Source organism: Fusarium redolens (assembly GCF_020744475.1).
Source record: "Fusarium redolens strain MPI-CAGE-AT-0023 chromosome Unknown BKA55scaffold_34, whole genome shotgun sequence".
NCBI classification, from domain to species: Eukaryota; Fungi; Ascomycota; class Sordariomycetes; order Hypocreales; family Nectriaceae; genus Fusarium; species Fusarium redolens.
This window is the reverse complement of record NW_025763697.1, coordinates 181,437-203,284: the sequence shown is the minus strand read 5'-3', so window position 1 is coordinate 203,284 and position 21,848 is coordinate 181,437. Positions and strand designations below refer to the sequence as shown.

Genomic DNA, 21,848 nt, shown 5'->3' with positions numbered 1-21,848 from the left:
CGCCATCCCAAGTATCCGGTTCGCCATAGAAATACTAGTCAATATTTACCTAAGAGGACATTGTCAATGCTCTGAAATCAAAACCCCGTCGTCCGTCCAACCAAATAGTACATTTGTGTTTTAAATGACAAGTGTCCACGTCAGGCTGACCATCCCACCGATATAAAGTTAAAAGTCCAGTTTAATGTAAGGCCCTGACCCAAGTCTTCTTTTCAGTCACATGCTGGCACCAAAATCCCGGCACCAAAATTGCGCCACTACTGGGGTCGGGACGTATTGGATGCTAGCGGCTCAAAGACGAAATATGAATTTCCGCGGGCATGGTTCCAGCGCGTGGCCAAAACCGACATCTGCTTAACAAGGTTAAGAATCAATCAATCACTAACCACACATTCATCAGAAAATTATCCCTGCTAACACAAGTACCTTATCTCAAGGAGGATCTAGATTATGATCGAGATTGTATTGGGTCACTGTGATTGAGGTCACTCTCCCGAGAAAAGTTATTATTACCAGCTCGTGTCCAGTCCCAAGTACACGCATTGTCCACGGACAACTGATTATGTAGTCGATGAACTTCTGGGTGAATGTTGGTCTCGGGGTTGTTGCGAGGGTTCAAGATTGGCACTCATGACCAGTGTCTGTTTCGGAACTCTGCAGCTTTGGTGCTGCTGAGGCAAGTATGCATTATGGACTACTCGAATTATGATATCTGCCGTGGGATCGAAGCACAATCCAGAACTGATACAGCGCTAAGAACCCTATCTGAAGCGCTCAGTCACCCAGACTGCCAGCACCATCTTCTTGGGCACATCTCTCTGAAAAAGGGCAGAGAGCGGAGGGAGGTCGCCTTCGCTGTTAGATTCGGTAAGGTTAATGTAGGTTACTCTGTTATTGACTGTTTTTGTCACCACTGCCTGAAGGAGGGCTCGGCTGCCAGGAATCTGCGATAGCATCGTTGGAACCTTCGTATGCACAGTGGTTATATTCTTGTCGCGTAGAGTCGTCATTGTGAGAGATTAAAGCCTGGTCTTACACAGATCCATCCTTATTGTAAAATGCCCCAGTAATTGCTGTCATGAGTTCTAACCGCAGTGACGCCCGCAGCTGCGTGGTGTTGCCGATGCCAACATACGTGCCTTTGTTACGTCTTATGAATCTATTTACATTTGTAGCCCTATAAAACTGCTTTTTTTCGGTGATGCTGATGTTACCCTTGGGCACTAAAGCCGGGTCATCAACTAAGTTGGCAGGCTGAGCATCTAATCGTAGTTTCTCACTTCTCATTTCAGTGCTCTAGGAACGAGCGCAGCGACCTCTACATGCATATAATATAATCCGAGCCCTAGACGCAAAAGTCTGGTCATCTAATGAGGTATCCTTAATTGAGTTACCAATCCCCTTGCCATTGTTGGTTCGGCAAGGCTGCATTGCATCACATCGAGAAACCGGTTTTTACCAGACTAATTCAAGACTTTGGAGTCATGACATCATTTACCGTAACCCAGACCTCCTAAATGTAACTAAACAGCAGGTAGTCGTAGTCACAGTAAGATGATCTGTCTCCGTCCCTGTTTGGGCTTTGGCTTGCAGTAGCTCAAAACCAAGACCAAGAAATCCCAACGTCTGGTCTTGTCGAGGCACAATTCTAATCGTCGATCATTGCTTTCGTCATTTTGGAATAACTTCTAAACTTTAAAGCCTACCTGGTCTAAATACAGACTTCTAACTACCGGTGACGACAATGCAGCCAAGTAGGCCCTAAATGGCCTATCGAAAGGCCATGCACCTTTTGCGTCCGGCGCCCCAATGTCTTTGAGTCTACTTTCATCGGCAGTTGACCGGCAGTTGATATACTTTTTCAAGGGTCGGAAGGGTGCCGTAATTGATAGGTTTCTGCCGAATGGTCGCGTCTGAGCCAAGTTAGGCAAGGGACTAGACTAGCTCATGCAGTATCGCGTAGTTGAAGAATGAGATAACTTGGTTGTATTTCTTTATTCTGATTGATATTTGTTTATATATTATTGAGGACTGAAAGCTCGGTTATAGGCCTATTATGGCATGGTATGTCTATCCCGTCTTTCATATTAAGACAGACGGAGAGCCGGCATAAGGAGTGAATTAATCTGGCAGAGCCCGATTCTGCAAAAGCGACAGAGAAGAATAAGAAGCTAGACGGTTATAGAAATGGTTGCATGTGGGGAGGAGTGTATGAATTCTCCGTCAAAGCGCGGATAGAAATTGAATAAAGATTAAAGGAGCATGAGCACAGCCTTATTCACCTCCCCCTGTTTATCCCATGTCCCTTTTTAGCCACGGAAAAGTCCGCCCCATATTCACCAGTTTTTAAATTCAACTCCGTAATAGACTTGAAGTTGGCCAGAGTGAGTTTGGTAGGAAGTCGCACAACCTAATCACTACACACAACCCGAGTCTCATTGAACTTGGGTGTGCCTCCATTCTGTTCTTTGCGACTGCGCTGTGCCATGTCGGCATATTTGGCCATCCTTGCTTTTGACGTTTTACTCTCTCGTACCCTTGTGTACCTAACTCTAAGACGACTATCGGGCTTTTCTGCATTAATGTGTAAGATAAACGAGTGGGTCAGACAAGCGAGCAGGTCACCAAATTGTACCTAGACAAAAGTCATATTCATAAAACAACCACAAAATATTGCTTCAGGTACTCAGAAAGATTCTCGTAGGGATCTTCCGCTGGAATTTCTAGTAGCTTCGATGCTGGCCATACGACAGGCTATTGTGAATGCTAGCAAACTTTTGGTCACGGAAGTCCAGGCGGATATCTGTGGTCGGCGGACTCCTAGTTAATGTCGATCTTAGTCACTATTGAAGTTAGACACCACAAACATTGCCGATCGACAAACTCTAAATCCCACGTTGGTATCCATCAAACTATTGCGCGGCCGATCGCCCGTCCACTTCCTCCTCGGTGAGGCACAGGGCCAGTGACCGGCAATGTGGTGGGTGCCAAGACGAGCTTCCCCAGCCCGTGGCAATAACATCAAGCCATGAGCCGGGAGAAGGCTCTGAGTTAATAATCACATTTATTAACTATTAAGCCTTAGACTAGCCTTCTTGCCTTGCCTATCCATGCGTGATTGTATAATGTCATTAGTTATAGCTGCTGAATTCGTTTCAATCTCGTCGCCGGTGCTCCAATATCTAACTCTCCCCTAAGCAAAGAAAAACATCAACTGGAATGCTATCATTAATAGGCACAAGAGGTATTCGGATAACGTCAAACCTTTTATAACCACTCGCTCGCTTCGCGCACTGAACATAATGCACGAATCGGAGGGATAGAACATAATTCGGAAGAGGCGCGTACGTTACAACCCCAGGGTACAGAAATAATATCCCCGGCATCCAATGCATATACTGCACTTTACGCTTTCACATACCACCAACATACTATCATAATGACAGCTCAAACTCCCAGTGGATCATCCTGGTTCACTATGCAGCACCCCAATGCGACGCCATGAACCCCAGCCACGAACGAGTGCCCAGAGTGTGTGGAAATCCAAACCAGTCACATGCAGCTTCGATCTCTTTTGAACACGAAACAACTGCAATGACATTCACGGTGACGCTGAGGCGCAGATGACGAGGTGAAAGAGAATTCCAGGCAGGAAGATTTACTCCGTGCATGTGATGCGTGACTGAGGGGCAGGAGTTGGGAGTTTTAGGAAAAATCTTTGTGGCAACGATGGCCGTGATGGACATAAACTTGGATTGGTCGTGGTTGGCTTCGTCTATATAAACCCCCTCAACTCCCACCTCGGGTCGAACTCCTCAGCTCGTCAGCATCTACAACATCCCTTCTCAAGCCCTCAAGCTTCCAAACAATCCTACCAAACATTCAACTTTTGATAAAATCAACCACGTTCCTCAGCATCTAAAATGAAGACAGCCACTGCTCTCTCCGCTCTCACTATGGCCGTCGCTGCCATTGCTGCTCCCTCTGATATTGAGGCTCGTGGTGGCAGCAGCTCGTGCAACACCAGAACCCACAAGCAGCTCTGCTGTAATGGTCTTCTCGCTTGTGCTGTCCAGGTCATCGGCAGCAACTGCAACAACGATGCCTACTGCTGCAAGACCAATGCCCCCGTTGTAAGTATCCTAAGAAGAGTAAAGACGAAACGAATACTGACTTCAGTAGGGCGCTCTCATCAACGTCGCTCTCCTCAACTGTGTCGATATTCTCTAAATGTCACGCCTCAGCGACTTAGTCTATGGAGAATTAGTTGGATCACTAGGGCCCTGTCAATGTCGCTCTCCTTAACTTTGTCGCGCTCAACCTTTAAATGCGGAGTAATGAATTCGCGATCTGGTGCTTATGGGCCTAGAAGGGCTCACAAGCAATTACGGAATTGGGAAATTGATTCAGAGGATACTTGAGTTTCACGTTCTTGACTGAGCCTTCCGGGTACTTGAAGGTAGTCACTCCTTTCTATGGTTTTCTAACTAGGCGATGGGTCAGGGGTTTTATTTTGGAAATAGCTCCCTGATTCTCCTGTCAAGCAAGCGTAGGCGAGTAAACCTAGTCAGTCGAGTATGAAATTCTAAAAAACTTGGATAAAATTGTTTGCCCTTATATCTAAGTGATAGAGTTGATGTTCACTAAACCATGCTTTCGTTCCCAGTTGACGCGGTCATTGATCGAAGTCACCTAAACACCAAAACCTTGGCGCGGGGCAACAAATTCACAGAAAGGCCCTCATTAGCAAAAGAGACAACTCATCAAAACAGGAGCACCAGCAATAGGCACAGGAACACTCAAGCCTATTCCAACCATATTGCAAAAGATGCAATCCCACTTCCTACTCTCGCACTCAATCGTATACTTGAGATTTCCATGCTCATTAGAATTATCTCCAGATCCGTCCCTCGGAATGTTGCGCATGGTGAGCTCAATGCTGGCAGGAAGCTTGTAGTACCGGTCGACTTTCTGCTCATATTGTCGACACTGGCCCTCCTTGCCAGGTCGTGTGTCAGGCTGTCGGCAGACCTCTGTTACTACCTCTCGCTCGCTTGTAAACTTGTCGTGCGTAGCCAACGTGTCGAACACCGCCGCCATGCGCTCCAACGAGTTATTTGCAGGGTCACCGCTGCACTCCCAGCTGATAGTGCACTTATCGTTGAGGCGACGTTTGGTGGTGTCACACTTGTAGCCGTCTGGCAAGAAAGACTCTCTGGCTGTTTTCATGATTTGGCTGGCGGGCTTGTTCCAGAACTCGACTGTGTCGCTGTTCATCGAGCCATGGATCTCCATCTTCTGAGGCTCAGGCTTGGGTTTCTCAGGCTCAGAGTTGGGGCTAGGACGGCCTCGGTGATTACAGACGTATGCGCTGGAGCACCATTTTCCATCTGCCAACTGGAAGACTCTGTCTCGGTGGTAAGAGTAGCATGTGAGGTCTTTTGTTGGTTCGTACGAATGGTGAGCGAATCCAGCTTCGTTGGGGTCCTTTACGTTGAGATCATTCATCACGGCGAATTCGTCGCCATTGGGCATAGTGAACACGGCCCATCCCCAGGGATATTGACCAGTCCACGGCACGTTGACCATCATGGTTGGCTTGTAGGTGTTCTCACCCTGACCAGTCCAGACGTCGCCGTTGTAGTAGATGGCCTCGCGGGAGGTTGAGCCGCCGTTTTCGCCCAGCCCTATGCCACAATCGGCCAGGACGAGATTCTCATTTGGCGTATTCTGCGAACTGGCAAGGGGAGCATAAGAAAGGAAGGCTAAAGCCGCAAGGGCGACTTTGGAATTCGTCAACGCTATCATGATGGGTAAAGACAAGTTGTTCAAAGGAGATGATGTACTGTTCTGGGTTCGGAGTATGAGTAGGATGTCTGAGTTGGATCTTGGACTTGATGCCAATTTCATGACCGAGGCGCTACTATTTATATGAATATTCACAAAGCTCTCTGATGTTGCGAATCTTCTCATGTGAACTAACGACAGCTGAACCAGACCTACGAACCCCTAGCGAAGCGCAGCTCTACTGGAATCTGATGATTCTCATCTTGCATGCAGTCCTATGTGGCTATACATCGTAAGCTTACTCAAATGAAACCAACGCATTCTGGATCCTAGCTAATAGCTGTGTAGCCATGGCTATGAGGTTTTTAAACGGGATTTCTGTTATGATTGGCGGATTATCCCTGTTTTTTAGCGGGTCTTGGCGGCCCTCGCTGTTTAGTTTATATCCCGCCCCTGTATACTGACTGCATCGGGGCTTCACCACCTGAATTCTTTTTGCACTGACAGGTAGTAAGCCTGTGCCGCTTATCTGCTGGATAGGGCTATGTGTTAACGTTGATTTTGAGATTCTCACCTAAAGAGAAATCCTATGTTATTATAACCTTAATAGTAAAATTCTATTCCTCTTATTAATATTAAATAATACATTCTATTACTAAATACTTGAGATATATATTAAAATACCCTCTTAAGCTTAGGTTATTAAGCTGTAGTACTTAAATAGTTCTGATATATAATAAAACCTAATAAGGCTAACTCTTATTAAGCGCTACTAAGCATAGTCTAAAATCTAATGCCTAATTACCTGTAATTGTCTTATTTATTACTACTAGTTAAACAGTTATTAAATAGCTTTCCAAAGCTGAGGGTAGGAATGCAAAGGTGATAACTGTTTGCGAGTAACGTAGCATCGCCAGCCAAAGACATCGGCGGACTCCGCATCATTGTGAACTTTACATGACAAAAAGGACACTTGAGCATAATAAACAAGACTCCAAAAACTCCACCCAAAAACTCCACCCAAAAACTCGGTGTAGCCGAAGTTGAAGAAATAACTGAGTTGAGAACTTGATGACTTGTGATTCCGCCAATTAACAGGAGGTTAAATCCACCCCAGTTACAATCTGCCCTAGTTCTAGTAGGCCTCTAGGGCTGAATTATTACAGTTATTTATCCGCGAAAATTGTCATCTAATTCGCTCGCTCTGAGGGCCTTCCGCTGACGTGAGAAGCATGCGTCGGCAATGTCCGCTTACCCCTGCTCTAAGCATAACATACTAGGGGATCCACAAAACCTCTTGTTGAAAAACTAGGAATCTGTTAAACCGTGGGTATGAAATTAGCAGGGCATTTTGACCAAAGGAGCTGCGTTTCCTAAAATAGAAAAGTTACCTAATAATTACCCCTCTTTTAAAAATAAGGTAATATATTTTTAAAAAACACTATATAAATAGTTAATTTTAATTAATAAATAGGTTAAATAATTTAAAGTCTTAGAGTTGTATTTTTTAAAAATAACTATAATTATAAATAATAAATTACTAATTAGTAAAATAAATTATTACTTAAGTATTTAATAATCAAATATAATATTATTAATTATAAGTATAAAAACTTACTTTTTAAATAAATTTACTAATTAAAACTCCTTTAAGTAATCTTATATTATAAGAATATTTATTAAATAGATTTATAAGCTTAAGAAACTTAATAACTTAAGCTAATTTATAATTATTTATATTTAAGAGCTAAGGAGGCCTAAATTTAATAATTACCTTATAAAAAAATATATTCTTTAATTATTACTTTATTTATTAGTTAATTTAAAAACCTAATAATATCTTATATAAAGTTAATACCTAAGAATTAAAAGGCTTATAAAATATTAATAATTATTTATAAAAGTAATTTTAATAAATATAATAAGTAGGTAAATAGTATATATAATATACTTAATTAGATAATTAAGAAAATTAATTTATATTATATTAAGATATATTTACTTATAATAAATAAATTTATATAATATAATATTTAAATAGCTTTACTAGCTATAAGGGCAATAAATATTTAAACTATATTAGATTTTAAAAATGCTTAGATATACCTTTTAAGGCTAACTTGCAAACTTAAAAGAAATATATAAAATATATAAAATATTATAGCTATTTTTGAAGTATTAAATATACTTTTAAATTAATATAAATACATTACTTATAAAATAAGTAAAAGTATTTTCTATTAGCTTTAAAATATATATACTTTAATAGCTAGCTAGGGCTTCTGGTAAGCGCAAATTAGGGCAAAGAGTATTAAAAAACACGTTTTTAGTAAAATCAGCAATAATGCAAGAAGAGGCCGTTAAGTACTGTAATCTACATATAGCTGCGCCCTTTGCGATGTAGTTATTTGTAATTGTCAGAACTGTTGGGACTTTTATTATAGCCTTATTTAGGTAGTAAAAGAAGTACTGAGACTTCATTGAATTTTAACTGGCTACGACCCCTCCCTGTGACTTCCACACAGACTTATGATGGCTGAGGAGATAGGATATCAGTGGCTGGCGGGTTCTCTGCGATGTCGAGCTGGGTCTCTTAACGGGCATCCAATCTGTGGACTGTGGCTGACCGTGGCTTGTTATCCCCTGATAAGAGGATATTTTCCTTTTTCAACGATATCGCTAGACAGAAATATGGCCTACTGATAGGACATAAATGGAGGTCATCCCTGGAAGTTACCGCGCCAGAGTGTCTCGCCAGTTAATAGCATAATTGCTTTTCTTTATATTTAATCAGCCTCTCCCTGCGGGAAGTCCAGTCCTGACCTGTATCTGTATTCCGCGATCTGGACTATCGCGATGCCGTCTCCAATCACGCGCGGCAAATACTGCCGATATAACCTATCGTGTCCTTTTCTTTCTACTCTCGCCGTTTACATCTTATGGGTGTCTTCTTCCCTCGTCGTAATCTCGATCGTCTCCTACTTCGTATTCCATCTCCGCAGCCGGCATTTATTCCTTCACCTTGTGAGAAAAAAATACGTAATCCCCGTAACTTGCTGGATGATTAACAATGTCATCAATATAGCTCTCTGCAGCCTCTTATTTCGTCGTTCTGCAACTACTCTCTGTGCTCATCATTTCCTACTGCTATTCCATTCCTGTAATCACGCGCCTCGTCACTGATGCTATTAGCTGCGCGCTCTGGGCAGCTGGCTTCACCACCATGGCAGCCTACGACGTGAGACAGAAGCTCCTGTTGCGATGCACCGGGCATTTGATTTGCAGCCTCTATAAAGTGCTCTTCGCCTTTGCGGCTGTCGGATTGTAGGCTTCCGCTATCTAGCTCTCTCTCTTTGCATTTGTTCCTAACAGGGTGACAGGATTGCTTCAATATTGGCTCTTGTGTTAGATGTTTACGTTTTGAGGCGCGTCCGGTCTGGCTATGAGAACATCGAGAGCCAGGCGAATAGAGAGCAGGATTTTCTGCAGCCCTATCGCCCGTCTCATTTAATGGTGCACAGAGGATAGGAGGCTTGAGGTGGAGGATACGGCCGACCGAGGATAGAAGGGAATAGCAAAGGCTGAAGACGTGGTACAGAGTAGTACACTCGTAGTTTATGGAAGCATGCTGTAAGCGAATACTGACCTATCTCATCCGTGGCTGTATTTAACTAGCAGCAACTCAGGTATGACATTTGCCAAATCGCAGAGCCCATTGTATCTGGTAGTCACAAAGTTGGGATACCGGTGCCTTTCTTGTAGGTAATTCATCAATTGGCTGGGAAAGCTCTCAATTCGGCAGACTGCTCGTGGCGCACACACTTACCAAAAAGCTCATAAGCACGTTTGGACCTGCCCCAGGCTGTAGCATGAAGGAAGTCTGCTTTTAATCCTACCGCGCGTACTTGAACTAACGTGCCCGCGCATCAGCACCAACAGCGGCGTCCCATCATCTCATAGCAAATCTACTGGATAACTCACACCATGTTGCTCCGGATCTCGCCTCGAAACCGCGCCCACCTAATATGCCTCTGTGCAGCCCTGCTCCTGATAATTACATGGCCGTATCTAACTGTCTTGCCCCTGAAGCAGCACCCCGTCATTGCGGAGGATGACGGCGCCAACCAAATCGTCCATACGTTAGACCGACCCCTTCCCGCCCCGCACCCCCGCTACTTCTGCCTCTCCCCTCTGTCCACCCACCTCGGCGCACGCTTCGCAAAGCCAACCCGGCCCACGGCACCCTAGCGGCAAGCCTCCCTTATCAAGCTGCTGCACTCGTTCGTTGGGACCATGGAGGACGTGGGGATTACTACGTGGATCGCCCACGGTTCTCTGCTCGCCTGGCACTGGAACGAGCGGATCTTCCCATGGGAATGGGACCTGGACGTCCATGTGCACCTTCGAGTGCTGCAGGAGCTGGTGAGCTGCTGCAACGGCTCGGTGTACAAGTATGGCATTGAGGGAAAATATTTGCTGGATGTTAATGCGTTTGTGTGGGAGAGGGATGGTAATGTGGACCCGGCTAATCGGATCGATGCGAGATGGATAGATCTTGCGACGGGGCTGTATGTGGACATCACGGCTATGGAGGAGACTGATGATGCTGAAGGAGAAGGGTTGCTAGCGGCCAAAGACGGGCATCGCTATAGGAAGAAGGACGTGCTGCCATTGGGGGCGGCGCGGTTTGATGGTGTGGAGGTGCTGGTGCCACGCAATGTAACGGTGGTGCTGGAGAATGAGTACGGCAGGGAGGCACTGGTTAGGAGGGTGTTTAGAGGGTAAGTTCGGCATGCGATTAGGGGACAGGTACTAAAGAGTTACAGGTTTAGGTTTCATGAGGACCTAAGGGAGTGGGAGGCTATCACTTCAGATATGACGTCCCGCTGAGAGAATGAGAAGCACGGCGAAGGAACAAAACGTCCAGACTACGTAAGAATTACAAAGAAAAAGATACATTGCACCACGCCGACAGTGTTTTCCCCATACATGCGGAGACTGGATGAGATCCAACTGCAAGGGCTAATAATAGAGTTTATGCCACCCTGCGCTTCAGCGTAGTGTACCGCGGTAAAGCGGGGATAGCAGCTATTGTCGATTAATTCTAACTGGTCTTAAGTAAGAGGGCTACATTAATTTCCCGTTATGCATTTAATTCTGTCGAAGACTTACCAGGACGTGGCGAGAGATCGCCGAGCTTGAGCCTGAAGATCTTTGTTATTCAAAAACCACAACATTCAAACGTTGACTATTATTATAATCAAGCCGGTCGATTAAGATGCGGAGCTATCTTCTATTCATCCTAACACTTGCTGTAGTAGTGCATTCTGCGTCTCGCCATCAAACACCTGAAGAGTCGGCGCGCCAGCAAAACGACCCACGCTTCCATGACAGGGCGTACCATGGCCTGCCTTGGGAAGAATACAGCAAGCAAGGATTCTTTCCGCGAGAGGCCTTTCCTCCCACGCTTACATCCGTCGACCTCGTGCCAACTAGAACTGTTCCAATAAGTTTAATGCGTCGCGCCTCGTTCGACGCGAACGGCTGCGCTTTGGATGGACCACTTAATTGCTTTACATTTACTTGTAAGTTCTAGTTGAATGGACTGAGAAAGTATTCGCTCACTATGGCGGCAGGCCCTACTAGTATACAAGTATGTGTTTTCAATACATCGTTACTATTACATGCTAAGTATCAGTGCTTTGACGGTGGTTGCTGCCCTCTTGGGAAGTACTGCGGCATTAAAAATGGACAATTTGGATGCTGCCCGTTGTATGTATCCTTAGTCCTACTATCCTCGGTTGAAAAAGCTGAAAAGATATAGGGCCGGTCCACCATGCGACACCGATCCGATCCCAAGATGCTCAGTGTATGTTGACCTCCTCTATCTTCCCCAACGGGCGTATTTACTGACCCGGGCTCGGGGTGCCTAATTTAGCTCCTGCTACGGAATATGCTGCGACCTAGTTCAGGACATCATTGGAGAGCGTAAGAATGCTACATACTATCTATCTACCACGTCGCTAGAACTAACAAATGTCTCGCCCTAATAGCCGTCTGCAGTCCAACAGTTGGCGGTGAAGGCCAAGCATCCGGCCTCTGCACTGGTGTTGGACCCAGCAGTCCTTTATACACCCCGTTAACCAGTTGTCCCGCAAATGAGATGTAAGTAATGTTTCTGTTCATGATTTCATGGCCTATTTTCTAGCAGGCGTCTAAACTAGCGATTTTCGGCGAATGCCTCACATAATAAATAGAGCTGACACTGCAGTAGTTTGTGTGGCGATGCATGCTGCCCTGGCGGCGGAGGGCTGATTTGCGATAATACTAGTATTCCAGGCGCACCATTCTGCAACATTCCCCCTTAAATTTCTTGCTGATAATACTTTTAACTGAACTATATAAGCCTTATCTGATTGGATTGTAATTAATAGAAATTGTACAAGGTATTTTCCATCTCAGTCTGGCAATAGGGTCTTAAAGACATAGGCAAACACTACTATAATTAGCTTCCTTATCTAGTTGGCTTACTTATTAAATATATTAGCTTATAGCTTAAAGAGTTAAATTCTTAAATATTTTAGGCATCTTAATTATAACTTAAATATAATTATATATATATTTTAATATAATAGTTATAGTTTCTTAAGGAATAAATTAGTTTATTTATATTAAATTATATTAAATTCTACTTCCTAGAGGTTTTATTATTTAAGTTATAGTCTTTAAGTATCCTTACTTATATATAATACCTAATGCCTATTTAATAAGTTATAATAACTAGTTAAAAAGCAGTACTTAGCTAGCCTTAAGCTTTTTTTATTTAACTTACTTAAAAAGTTTTTAATTACCTTTTATAATATATTATACCTTAATTATTTATTATACTTTTATAATAAGTTATTTAACTTAACTTTTCTTTTTAATTATATTATTAATATTATTATAAATTTTGTTTTTCTAACCTTTAGCCTTGTAAAAGGCTACTAAGCTTTTTAGCTTTTTTATTAATAGTTTAAATACTAAGACCCTTATAGGAGGCTATTATTATAGAATTTAGAATTAAATAAAGTTTATCTGCCTTAATATTGCAATTACTGCCTTAGCTAAGTAATACTAATACTAGTTATATCTTAATAGCTAAATTAACCTTTTTCCTTTAACCTATTTAAAGGAATACTATACTTAATTTATTTATTATACTTTTACTTAAAGGTTAGTTAAAGCCTAACTAAGTAAGTTATAAACTTATAAGTATATTATCTAACTTAACTTTCCCTTTTAACCCTTCTTGCTAATAGTATAATAGCTATTAAGCTTGCCTTAGAGGTAGCTAATAAAAAAGAACTTTATATAATATATATAATAGTTATTACTATTATAAAGAACTTCTTATTAAGGGGCAGATTTAACTTTATTAAAGTAATTATTTTTAATTATAGCCTAATTTAATTAATTAATTATATAAAAGAGAGGTATTATATTAATTTAATTAATTTAAACTAGGTTAATAATAAGCTATTAGATTTTAAAAACTTAAAACTAGCATTAAAAGAAGGTTATTTATTTTAATTAAATAAGGCAGCTTTCCTTACTACCTTTATAAATAACTTAGCTATATATAAAAAGTAGCTCCTTAATATATCTATAAGAATAGCTAATATTACTAAAGAGCTGCTTATAAATTAATAAAGAGTTTTAAGATAAATATAAGATAAAGGCAGGGTTTTATAAAGATTTTATTAAAATTAAAATTAAAGGAATTATATTAAGTTTTATATAAGTTAGTAAAAGTTAAATTAACTTAAAGTTATAACTTAATTATTTAAATATATATAGTAAGGTATATAATTAATTAACTTTATATATAAAAATAAATAAAGTAAAATTAGTAAAAAAGCAGTAGTTTAAACTAGGGGTTTTATTAAATATAATTATATAAAATAGCTAAATGAAATTAATAATAATTAAAAGTATTATTTAATTAAGTTAAAATTTTTAAATAGTACTTTATTACTTTTATAAAGTAATTATTTAACTTAAAGATATTATTAATTTATACTTTTATTAAGAGTATTAGCTAAAATAATATACTTAAAAGATATTAATAATTTTTTAATTTTTTTTTAAGTTTATAAGTTAGCCTTAAAAGGTATATTTAAGTATCTCTAGAGTCTAATATAGTTTAAACATTTATTGCCCGTATAGCTGGCAAAGCTTATAAATATTATAAATTAATAAAACTTACTAACTTAAAGTATATTATATTATTAGAAACTAATAGCTTGAATATTAAGTTACTTATTATATTAAATAAATTTAATTATTTTACATATTAATATTTTATAATTATATAAAATTATATTTTTTACTATTAATAAGAAGTAAAATATAATACTATTAAAGTTTAATAAATTAAACTAAAATTTTAAATATAAATAAAAAGGAGCAAATATATATATTACTAGATTATTTAAGATAGTAAGGATATAAATAATATATTAAAAATAACTAGTATTATATATTAAAGTGCTATAAAAAGGGCTATTATTAATAGCTAAGCCTAATTAAAGTTAATAGATATTATATAACTTTAAAAAGGTAATTTAAAAGAGAATATTAATTATAATTTAAGATAGGTTAAATAAAATAGTTTTACTTATAAGAGTTACTTAATATTTTTAAAGTAGTAAAATAAATACAAGCAAAGGCAATAATAAATACGTAAAATTAATAAAAATATAAATAAATAACTTATAAAGGATTACTATTAATATAACTTATATAAAGCTTTAACTATAAAATAAACTACTATTATTAGTAGCTTTATAGTATACTAATTAGGATGCTTTAGTGGCTTGCTAATATAATAATAACTAATCTAAGTAAAGTACTATTTAAATATAAAGGGAAAGAGGAATTAATAAGTAAATATTAATAGATTAAATATTAATATTTACTTTACTATTTTAGCCATTAACGAGGCGTGTTATAGGTTTAGGCTAATTAAATATCTAGAAATTAATATAAATCTTTAATACTAATTAATAGCTTTTTCTAATTTAAGTTATATTTACTAAATTAAAAAAAGGGGTCTAATTTATAATTTAATAATCTAATTTATAAAAGTTTTATTTTTAAATATATATTATACTTTTTTAATATATTTAATTAAGTATCTTTAAAAAGACTATAACTTAAATAGTAAAGGGCACTAATATTATATATACCCTACTTTATTTTTACAAATTATATAATAACTTATACCTTACCTTATAAGTCTTTTAAATTAGCTTATAATATAGATTTATAACTTATTATAAGCTAGGCTTAATATACTTTAATTACCTAATATATATATATATATATTTATTTAATAGTAAATATAACTTAGTTTATTAGCTATTAATAAAACTTCTTTATATTAATAAGCCTTATATATATTACTTAATTATTAATATATATAATACTTTATATTACTTAGTATTATATCTTACTTTATTTACTAATATAAACTTAAAATAAATTAATTTATTCTGTTACAACCCCTGCAGTTACATCACGTATACCCTACAAATTCACTTTCCTCCTTACTAATTATAATACGGTTTATATAAGGATAACTAACACCAGAACGCCATTATCCCTAAAATGCTATATCCTAAGATAATAGTATCCCTATATACTATTATCCCTTACTTTATAACCTTAATATATAGAATATATTTATTAGTACTTTTATAAATCTTAGCTTACTAGCTATTAATAAGACTTTTTTATATTAATAAGCCTAATATATATTACTTAATTATTAAGAGATATAATACTTTATATTATTTAGTATTATACCTTATATTATTTACTAATATAAACCTAAAATAGACTAGTTTATCCCTTAAAAACTATTACTATTATATATTAATAGCTCTTATTTAGGCTATACTGTATAATACTAAGTAATACTAATATAATAGTACTTATTACTTTAAGCCAGTCTTCTAACTTGGGATATACCTAATACCTATTATAGTAAGAGATTCCCCCTAACCTAGAGGATATTCTTATAAAAACTAATAATAAAGAAAAAGAAGAGATTACTCTTACTTATCTAAGTACCTATAAAGGGGAAGTTATAAAACTTAAATATAAGTTTAGGAGACTTAGCTAATAATATAATAATCTTTTAGAGAATATAATAAATAACTCTAATATAGCTAAAAGTAAGATTAAAACCTTAAAAGCTAAGATAGCCTAATTTATTAAACTTATTAAAGGACTTAAGGAAGAAGCTAAGAAAAGTAAGAAAATATATTAAAAATATATTAAATATACTGCAGCACTTATAGCTATTAAAAAAGACCTTAAAGAAATCCTTAAACTATAATAGCCTGACTTATATAATAGAAATACTAATAAACTCTAAGGATTCCTTACTAGCCTATATAGCTATTACTTATACTACCTAACCTAGTTTATTATAAATAAACTTAAGGTATAATATATAATAGGATTCCTTAAAGATAAAGTACTTTAATAGTTTAAACCTATTATATATAACTATATTAATAATCCCTATAAAAAATAAAAAGATATAACTAATTATATTTATAATAATTATAAAGACTTTAAAAAAGAGATATAATATATACTTAGGATATAAGATAAAAAGCAATTTACAGAACTAAAAATTAAATAACTTAAATAGAAAAGATCTATAGCCTCTTACTTTACTAAATATTACTATTAGGCATTTAGACTTAACTAAAATAAGGAGGTATATATAGCCTAGGTATACTTAAGATTAAAGTCTAAAATTAAGGATATTATAATTAATATTAGACTTAAGCCTACTAACCTAAATAACCTTATTACTATTATAATTAAAATTAATAACTAGTAATATAAGTAAAGATATAAGAAGTAAGCTAAATAAAGTAATAAAATATATAACCTATAGTAAAATAATAACTATAAATAAAATAATGCTAATTAAAGGTATAAGAGATATAATAATACTTCTTATAAAACTAAAGCAGGATTTATAGTTTTTAAAGCTACTTAATAAGGAAATAGAAAGCCTTAAGATATATCTAAAATTAAATACTATAACTATAACTAGTTTAGATATATAGTATATATCTGCCTAAAACTAAAGAAACTAAAAAAACTAAATTAAGGTAGGTAAGCCTTAGAATTAACTTAAATATAAGACCCCTAAATAGCTATATATATTAAGATACTTAAAATAACTTAAAGTAAATATAATATAGTTTTATATTATAAATTAACCTTTATAAAACTACTATTAGAAACCTATAAAAGATAAGAAAAGAAGGAACTTATAAAAGAAGAAATAAAGTAATAGAGACTCTAAAGGAATAAAATTAATAATAACTATTATTACTAAAAGATAGAAAATCTAAAATAAAAGAAATACTTTTAATAGAAATAAAAGAAAGATAATAGAATAAAAGGATAATAAAAAATATAAAGAAATAAAAGTTTTAAGAGTATTTAATAAAGGAAAAGTAATTATCCCTTAAATAGAAAAATAGCTAAGTACTTTATAATTAATTAATAATATCCTTATTAAGATAATTATATAATAAGATAAAATAACTCTTATAATAAATACTAAAAAAGGATATATTATAAGATATAAAATACTAAGATTTGCTAAGAACGAGCTTTAAAGAATAGAGGAAGCCCTCTATAAAGAACTAAAAAACCAGATAGCCCTTTAAAAAAAGAAAAATAAGTATAAATTAAAAGGGAAATAAGTAATAAAATATATAAATACTACTACTAATATATAAGAAGTATAAGATATTAAGGTAAAGCAGTAAGATAAATAGCTAGATATCTCTATAAGGAAAATAAGAAACTTAAATAAAAATAATAATAAACTTATACCCCCTTATTTAATAAAAATAAAAATAAATATTATAATTTACTATATAAAAGGTATATCTAAGGAATAAAAGAATATATAAATATTAATAAGCTAGAAGTTATAATTATATAAGCCTATTATATAAATAATATTATAAACCCCTTATATAAAAAACCTAGGTTTAACCTAAAGGATAATATTAAGATATTCCTTATTAATAACTAATATAAGGAAATTTCTTAAGCATCTTATAAGTATTACTAATATAAGGCCTATAAGAGAGAAAAATTAGATAATAATTATTTTCTTATAGCTATCCCTAAAAACCTAAACTTAAACCTATATATATATAAAGAACTAGCAGGATATATTATATACTCTTAATATAATAACCTAAAAGTAGTAAAACTATAATTTAATATAATACTATTTTAGGAGATTAATTAAAACTAATAACAAGAATACAGCTTCTATATAAGAGATATCTCTATAAAATATTACTTCTTAACTAATAAAAATAGATAGTTTATATAAGAACTAGGAAAAAGAGAAGAAATAGCCTAATTAATCTAGTAAATTAAGGAATAGGAAATATCTACTATAAATAAAATAACTACTATAAATAAAGAAAAAGCAATACCTAGCCAGGTTATAAAAAAACCAGATTAGGCAGGAATAGCTAACTTATAATAGCTATAAGATAATAAAAAAGAAAATAAAAACCTTAAAGTAATTATAGAATTTTTTTAATAACTATACTTAAGTAGAGGAAAGCCTACTAATATATAGAAAGCAGTATAGAGGATATATAATAGATATAAATAAGAACTTATAAAAGAATATTAAGAGCTAAGCTAAGTAAATTATATTAAAAGATATATAGACCTAGAAAAATACTACTAAAGCTACCTTAATAATATTAAAATACTATATAATAGGTAAATAATAAAATTAGAAAAATATAAAGTAGTATGCCTAAAAATACTTAAAAAATAATATATAAAACTAAAAGAATACCTTTAGTAATAATTATATAATAAAGAATTTGCTAATAACTATATAGATAGAGAAGGCTATTATAATAGTAACTGCAAATAAACTTACTAAAATGCATTAAGAAAAGTTATATACTATTTATAATAAAGCTATAGATATATAAAGAGCTAGGACTAGATAAACTAGAACTATAAAGAGCTCTAAGAGTTATAAATTAAGATAACTTAAACTGCCTAATACTAAAAGTCTAGATTAAGGGAAAGGAGTTAAATATATAAATAAATTATAAAGCAAAAAGTAACTATATTAGACCAAAAGTAGTAATAGACTTAAAGCTATTATAAAAAAGAAAAAAGAAACTATACCCCTTAATAAATATAAAAAGGCAACTTTTTAATTATAATAATAGCTAAATAAATTAAGAGATTAATTACCTTAAGGTCTTTATTAATAGGAAGAATTAAGGAATAGATTTTAATATTATACCTCTAGATAAGGTTAATATCTTCCTAAGAATGCTATAGTTAAGATGCTATAACCCTAATATTAATTAGCTAACTAGCTAAGTTGCTTTTTAAAGCAATATTAATAGTAATAAAGAAACTAATTATAAAGGCAATAAGAGATCTTAAACTTTAATTAATAAGGATAGTAAAGTATAGCATAAAAGAAATATTTTATTACCCCTAAAAGGGATATAATATAAGTATATAAAAGGCAAAAAGAACTAAAATAAATAAATATTAAGTCTCTTTAAATAATAACTATATAACTTAAATAAATAACTATAAAAATAAAAAAAGGATAAAGTAAAATAATAATAAAAATAACTTAAGAATATCCTTAAAGAATACTAAGTCTATAAGAAACTATTTAAGGAAGAACTTAATATAAAGATACTATAGCATAACTATTAAGACTATAAAATTTAGCTTAAAATAGATAACTTACTATTTTAGAAGATTTATAATCTTAATAAAAAAGAGCTTAAGACTTTAAGAAAATACTTAAAAATAAAACTAGCTAAGGGAAATATCTAAATATCTACTTTATTAATAAGATTCTTAGTAATATTTATATTTAAGAAAAATAAAAAACTATAACTTATTATAGATTATTAAAGATTAAATACTCTTATTATTAAGGATTAGACCCTACTTTTGCTTATTATAGAACTTAAAGACTGCTTATAAGGAAAATAAATCTTTACTACTTTTAACCTTAAAGGAGCCTATAATCTAATTTATATTAAGGAAGGAGATAAATAAAAGATAGTATTTAAAACTAAGTTTAGATTCTTTAAGTACTTAGTAATGCTATTTAGACTTACTAATATACCTATAATGTTTTAGTAGATAATTAATAATATACTTTAATAATACCTTAATATCTTTATAATATATTACTTAAATAATATCCTAATCTTCTTAAATAATAAAGGAGAATATAAAGAATATATTTATAAAGTCTTATAAGTATTATAAAATACTAACCTATTAATTAAACTAAAGAAAAGTTACTTTTATATAAAAGAAGTAAACTTTTTAAGATATATTATTTCCTTAAGATAAATTAAAATAAATTAAAAGAAAATTATAATAATATATAATTAGAAATAACCTATTAATATTAAAGAAATATAAAGCTTTTTAAGTTTTACTAATTATTATTAATAATTTATAAAAGACTTTAGTAAAATAGTAAATTTACTTATTAAATTAATAAAAAAAGGCAAGACCTTTATATTTAGTATAAAGGTAAAAGAAATATTTATAAAACTATAAGATATAATCCTTAGTAAGCTAGTCTTAATTATATTTAATCTTACTAAAGAAATAAAACTAGAAATAAATATATTAAATTTTGCACTTAGAGGATAAATTAGATAAAAAGATAAAGAAGGATGCCTTTACCTAATTGCCTTTTACTTATATAAATTATATAAAGTAAAGCTTAATTACCTTATCTATAATAAAGAATTCCTAGTAATTATTAACTATTTTAAGGAATTTAAATACTACCTTATAAGAAGTATATATTAAGTTAAAGTCTATACTAATTACTAAAATATTTTATATTTTACTATAACTTAAAAACTAAATAGATAATAGCTATATTATACTAAATACCTATATAAGTTTAATTTTATAATTATTTACTATAAGGGATTAGAAAATAAATAAGTAAATACTATTAGTAGAAAACTAGACTATAATACTAATATAATAAAAACTAATAAATAAGTCCTAAAAAAGAATAAAAAGGGAGAATATAAGTTTACCTAATAAACTAAAGTATTAAGATAGATATAAAAAGCAATAATAACTATAATTCTAGAAAATAAAGTATATAACTTCCTTTATAAATTCTATTTATACCTATTATATAGATATTAAGGAGTTATAAAGACCTTAAAATAATTATAATAATAAGGATACTAGATTTAAAAAAAAGAAGTAAAAAAAATAATTAAATAATATAACCTCTATATAAAGATAAGGTTATAAAGATATAAACTATATAAATAACTATAATTACTAGAAGTAATAAAATAACCTTAAAGTTTAATTATAATAGACTTTATAACTAAGTTATCCTTATTAGAAGAACCCTTAACTAGAATCTTCTATAATAGTATTATAGTTATTATAAACTAACTTATAAAGTTCTTATACTACCTACCTTATAGAGAAGTAATAGATATAGAATAAATATTATATATCTTCTATAATAGGATAGTTAAAATATATAAACTACCTATAAAAACCCTATTAAATAGAGGGCTAACTTTTATATTAAAGTTTTAATAAGTATTTATATTATATTTAAGACTAAATTACTAACTATTAATAGCTTTTAGACCCTAAATAGATAGATAGACTAAATATATAAATTAAGTACTAAAGTAATATCTATAGTATTATATTAATTATAAATAAGATAATTAGGTTAAGAAACTACCTTATGCCTAATTAGCCTATAATACTGCATATAATAAGAGTATAAAGCTTATACTATCTAATACTAACTTTAGATTTATACTAAATGTATATTATAATATATAAGAACCTAAATTAATTAACCTAGTAGCTATTATTAAAAGCAAAGACCTTAAGATGCTTTATAATAAAATAAAAATAGAGCTTAAATATATTAAAAAACAGATAAAATA

At 33.3% G+C, this 21,848-nt stretch overlaps 5 protein-coding genes across 5 annotated transcripts; 4 read left to right on the top strand and 1 right to left on the bottom strand.

Annotated features, from left to right (window-relative positions):
* Positions 1 to 3,825: 3,825 nt before the first annotated feature.
* BKA55DRAFT_744494 (uncharacterized protein) lies at positions 3,826 to 4,602 on the top strand. Its single transcript, XM_046201599.1, has 2 exons — positions 3,826 to 4,133; positions 4,183 to 4,602. The coding sequence occupies exons 1-2, from the start codon at positions 3,924 to 3,926 to the stop codon at positions 4,228 to 4,230; spliced, it is 258 nt and encodes an 85-aa protein (XP_046041271.1). The 5' UTR covers positions 3,826 to 3,923; the 3' UTR covers positions 4,231 to 4,602.
* A 141-nt stretch (positions 4,603 to 4,743) lies between these two features.
* On the bottom strand, positions 4,744 to 5,808 carry BKA55DRAFT_698272 (uncharacterized protein; the record flags this gene model as incomplete). Its single annotated transcript, XM_046200499.1, has 1 exon — positions 4,744 to 5,808. The coding sequence occupies one exon, from the start codon at positions 5,806 to 5,808 to the stop codon at positions 4,744 to 4,746; it is 1,065 nt and encodes a 354-aa protein (XP_046041270.1).
* A 2,713-nt stretch (positions 5,809 to 8,521) lies between these two features.
* Positions 8,522 to 9,683, top strand: BKA55DRAFT_586409 (uncharacterized protein). Its single transcript, XM_046194559.1, has 3 exons — positions 8,522 to 8,811; positions 8,873 to 9,111; positions 9,168 to 9,683. Exons 1-3 carry the CDS (start codon positions 8,644 to 8,646, stop codon positions 9,313 to 9,315), a joined length of 555 nt encoding a protein of 184 aa, XP_046041269.1. The 5' UTR covers positions 8,522 to 8,643; the 3' UTR covers positions 9,316 to 9,683.
* A 256-nt stretch (positions 9,684 to 9,939) lies between these two features.
* BKA55DRAFT_586406 (uncharacterized protein) lies at positions 9,940 to 10,886 on the top strand. Its single transcript, XM_046194558.1, has 2 exons — positions 9,940 to 10,568; positions 10,614 to 10,886. The coding sequence occupies exons 1-2, from the start codon at positions 10,081 to 10,083 to the stop codon at positions 10,675 to 10,677; spliced, it is 552 nt and encodes a 183-aa protein (XP_046041268.1). The 5' UTR covers positions 9,940 to 10,080; the 3' UTR covers positions 10,678 to 10,886.
* On the top strand, positions 10,872 to 12,349 carry BKA55DRAFT_586405 (uncharacterized protein). The gene is made up of 6 exons (XM_046194557.1): positions 10,872 to 11,372; positions 11,424 to 11,559; positions 11,612 to 11,656; positions 11,726 to 11,775; positions 11,841 to 11,952; positions 12,062 to 12,349. The coding sequence occupies exons 1-6, from the start codon at positions 11,066 to 11,068 to the stop codon at positions 12,153 to 12,155; spliced, it is 744 nt and encodes a 247-aa protein (XP_046041267.1). The 5' UTR covers positions 10,872 to 11,065; the 3' UTR covers positions 12,156 to 12,349.
* Positions 12,350 to 21,848: the final 9,499 nt, after the last annotated feature.

What these genes read in the sequence shown, in the direction of transcription:
- BKA55DRAFT_744494 (XM_046201599.1), top strand. Translation starts at nt 3,924, where the DNA reads ATGAAGACAGCCACTGCTCTCTCCGCTCTCACTATGGCCGTCGCTGCC. An exon ending in GCAAGACCAATGCCCCCGTT is followed by an intron (nt 4,134 to 4,182) that starts GTAAGTATCCTA and finishes TGACTTCAGTAG; the next exon opens with GGCGCTCTCATCAACGTCGC.
- BKA55DRAFT_586409 (XM_046194559.1), top strand. Translation starts at nt 8,644, where the DNA reads ATGCCGTCTCCAATCACGCGCGGCAAATACTGCCGATATAACCTATCG. An exon ending in GGCATTTATTCCTTCACCTT is followed by an intron (nt 8,812 to 8,872) that starts GTGAGAAAAAAA and finishes TCATCAATATAG; the next exon opens with CTCTCTGCAGCCTCTTATTT. An exon ending in GCCTTTGCGGCTGTCGGATT is followed by an intron (nt 9,112 to 9,167) that starts GTAGGCTTCCGC and finishes ACAGGGTGACAG; the next exon opens with GATTGCTTCAATATTGGCTC.
- BKA55DRAFT_586406 (XM_046194558.1), top strand. Translation starts at nt 10,081, where the DNA reads ATGGAGGACGTGGGGATTACTACGTGGATCGCCCACGGTTCTCTGCTC. An exon ending in GTTAGGAGGGTGTTTAGAGG is followed by an intron (nt 10,569 to 10,613) that starts GTAAGTTCGGCA and finishes AAAGAGTTACAG; the next exon opens with GTTTAGGTTTCATGAGGACC.
- BKA55DRAFT_586405 (XM_046194557.1), top strand. Translation starts at nt 11,066, where the DNA reads ATGCGGAGCTATCTTCTATTCATCCTAACACTTGCTGTAGTAGTGCAT. An exon ending in TAATTGCTTTACATTTACTT is followed by an intron (nt 11,373 to 11,423) that starts GTAAGTTCTAGT and finishes CTATGGCGGCAG; the next exon opens with GCCCTACTAGTATACAAGTA. An exon ending in TCAGGACATCATTGGAGAGC is followed by an intron (nt 11,776 to 11,840) that starts GTAAGAATGCTA and finishes TCGCCCTAATAG; the next exon opens with CCGTCTGCAGTCCAACAGTT.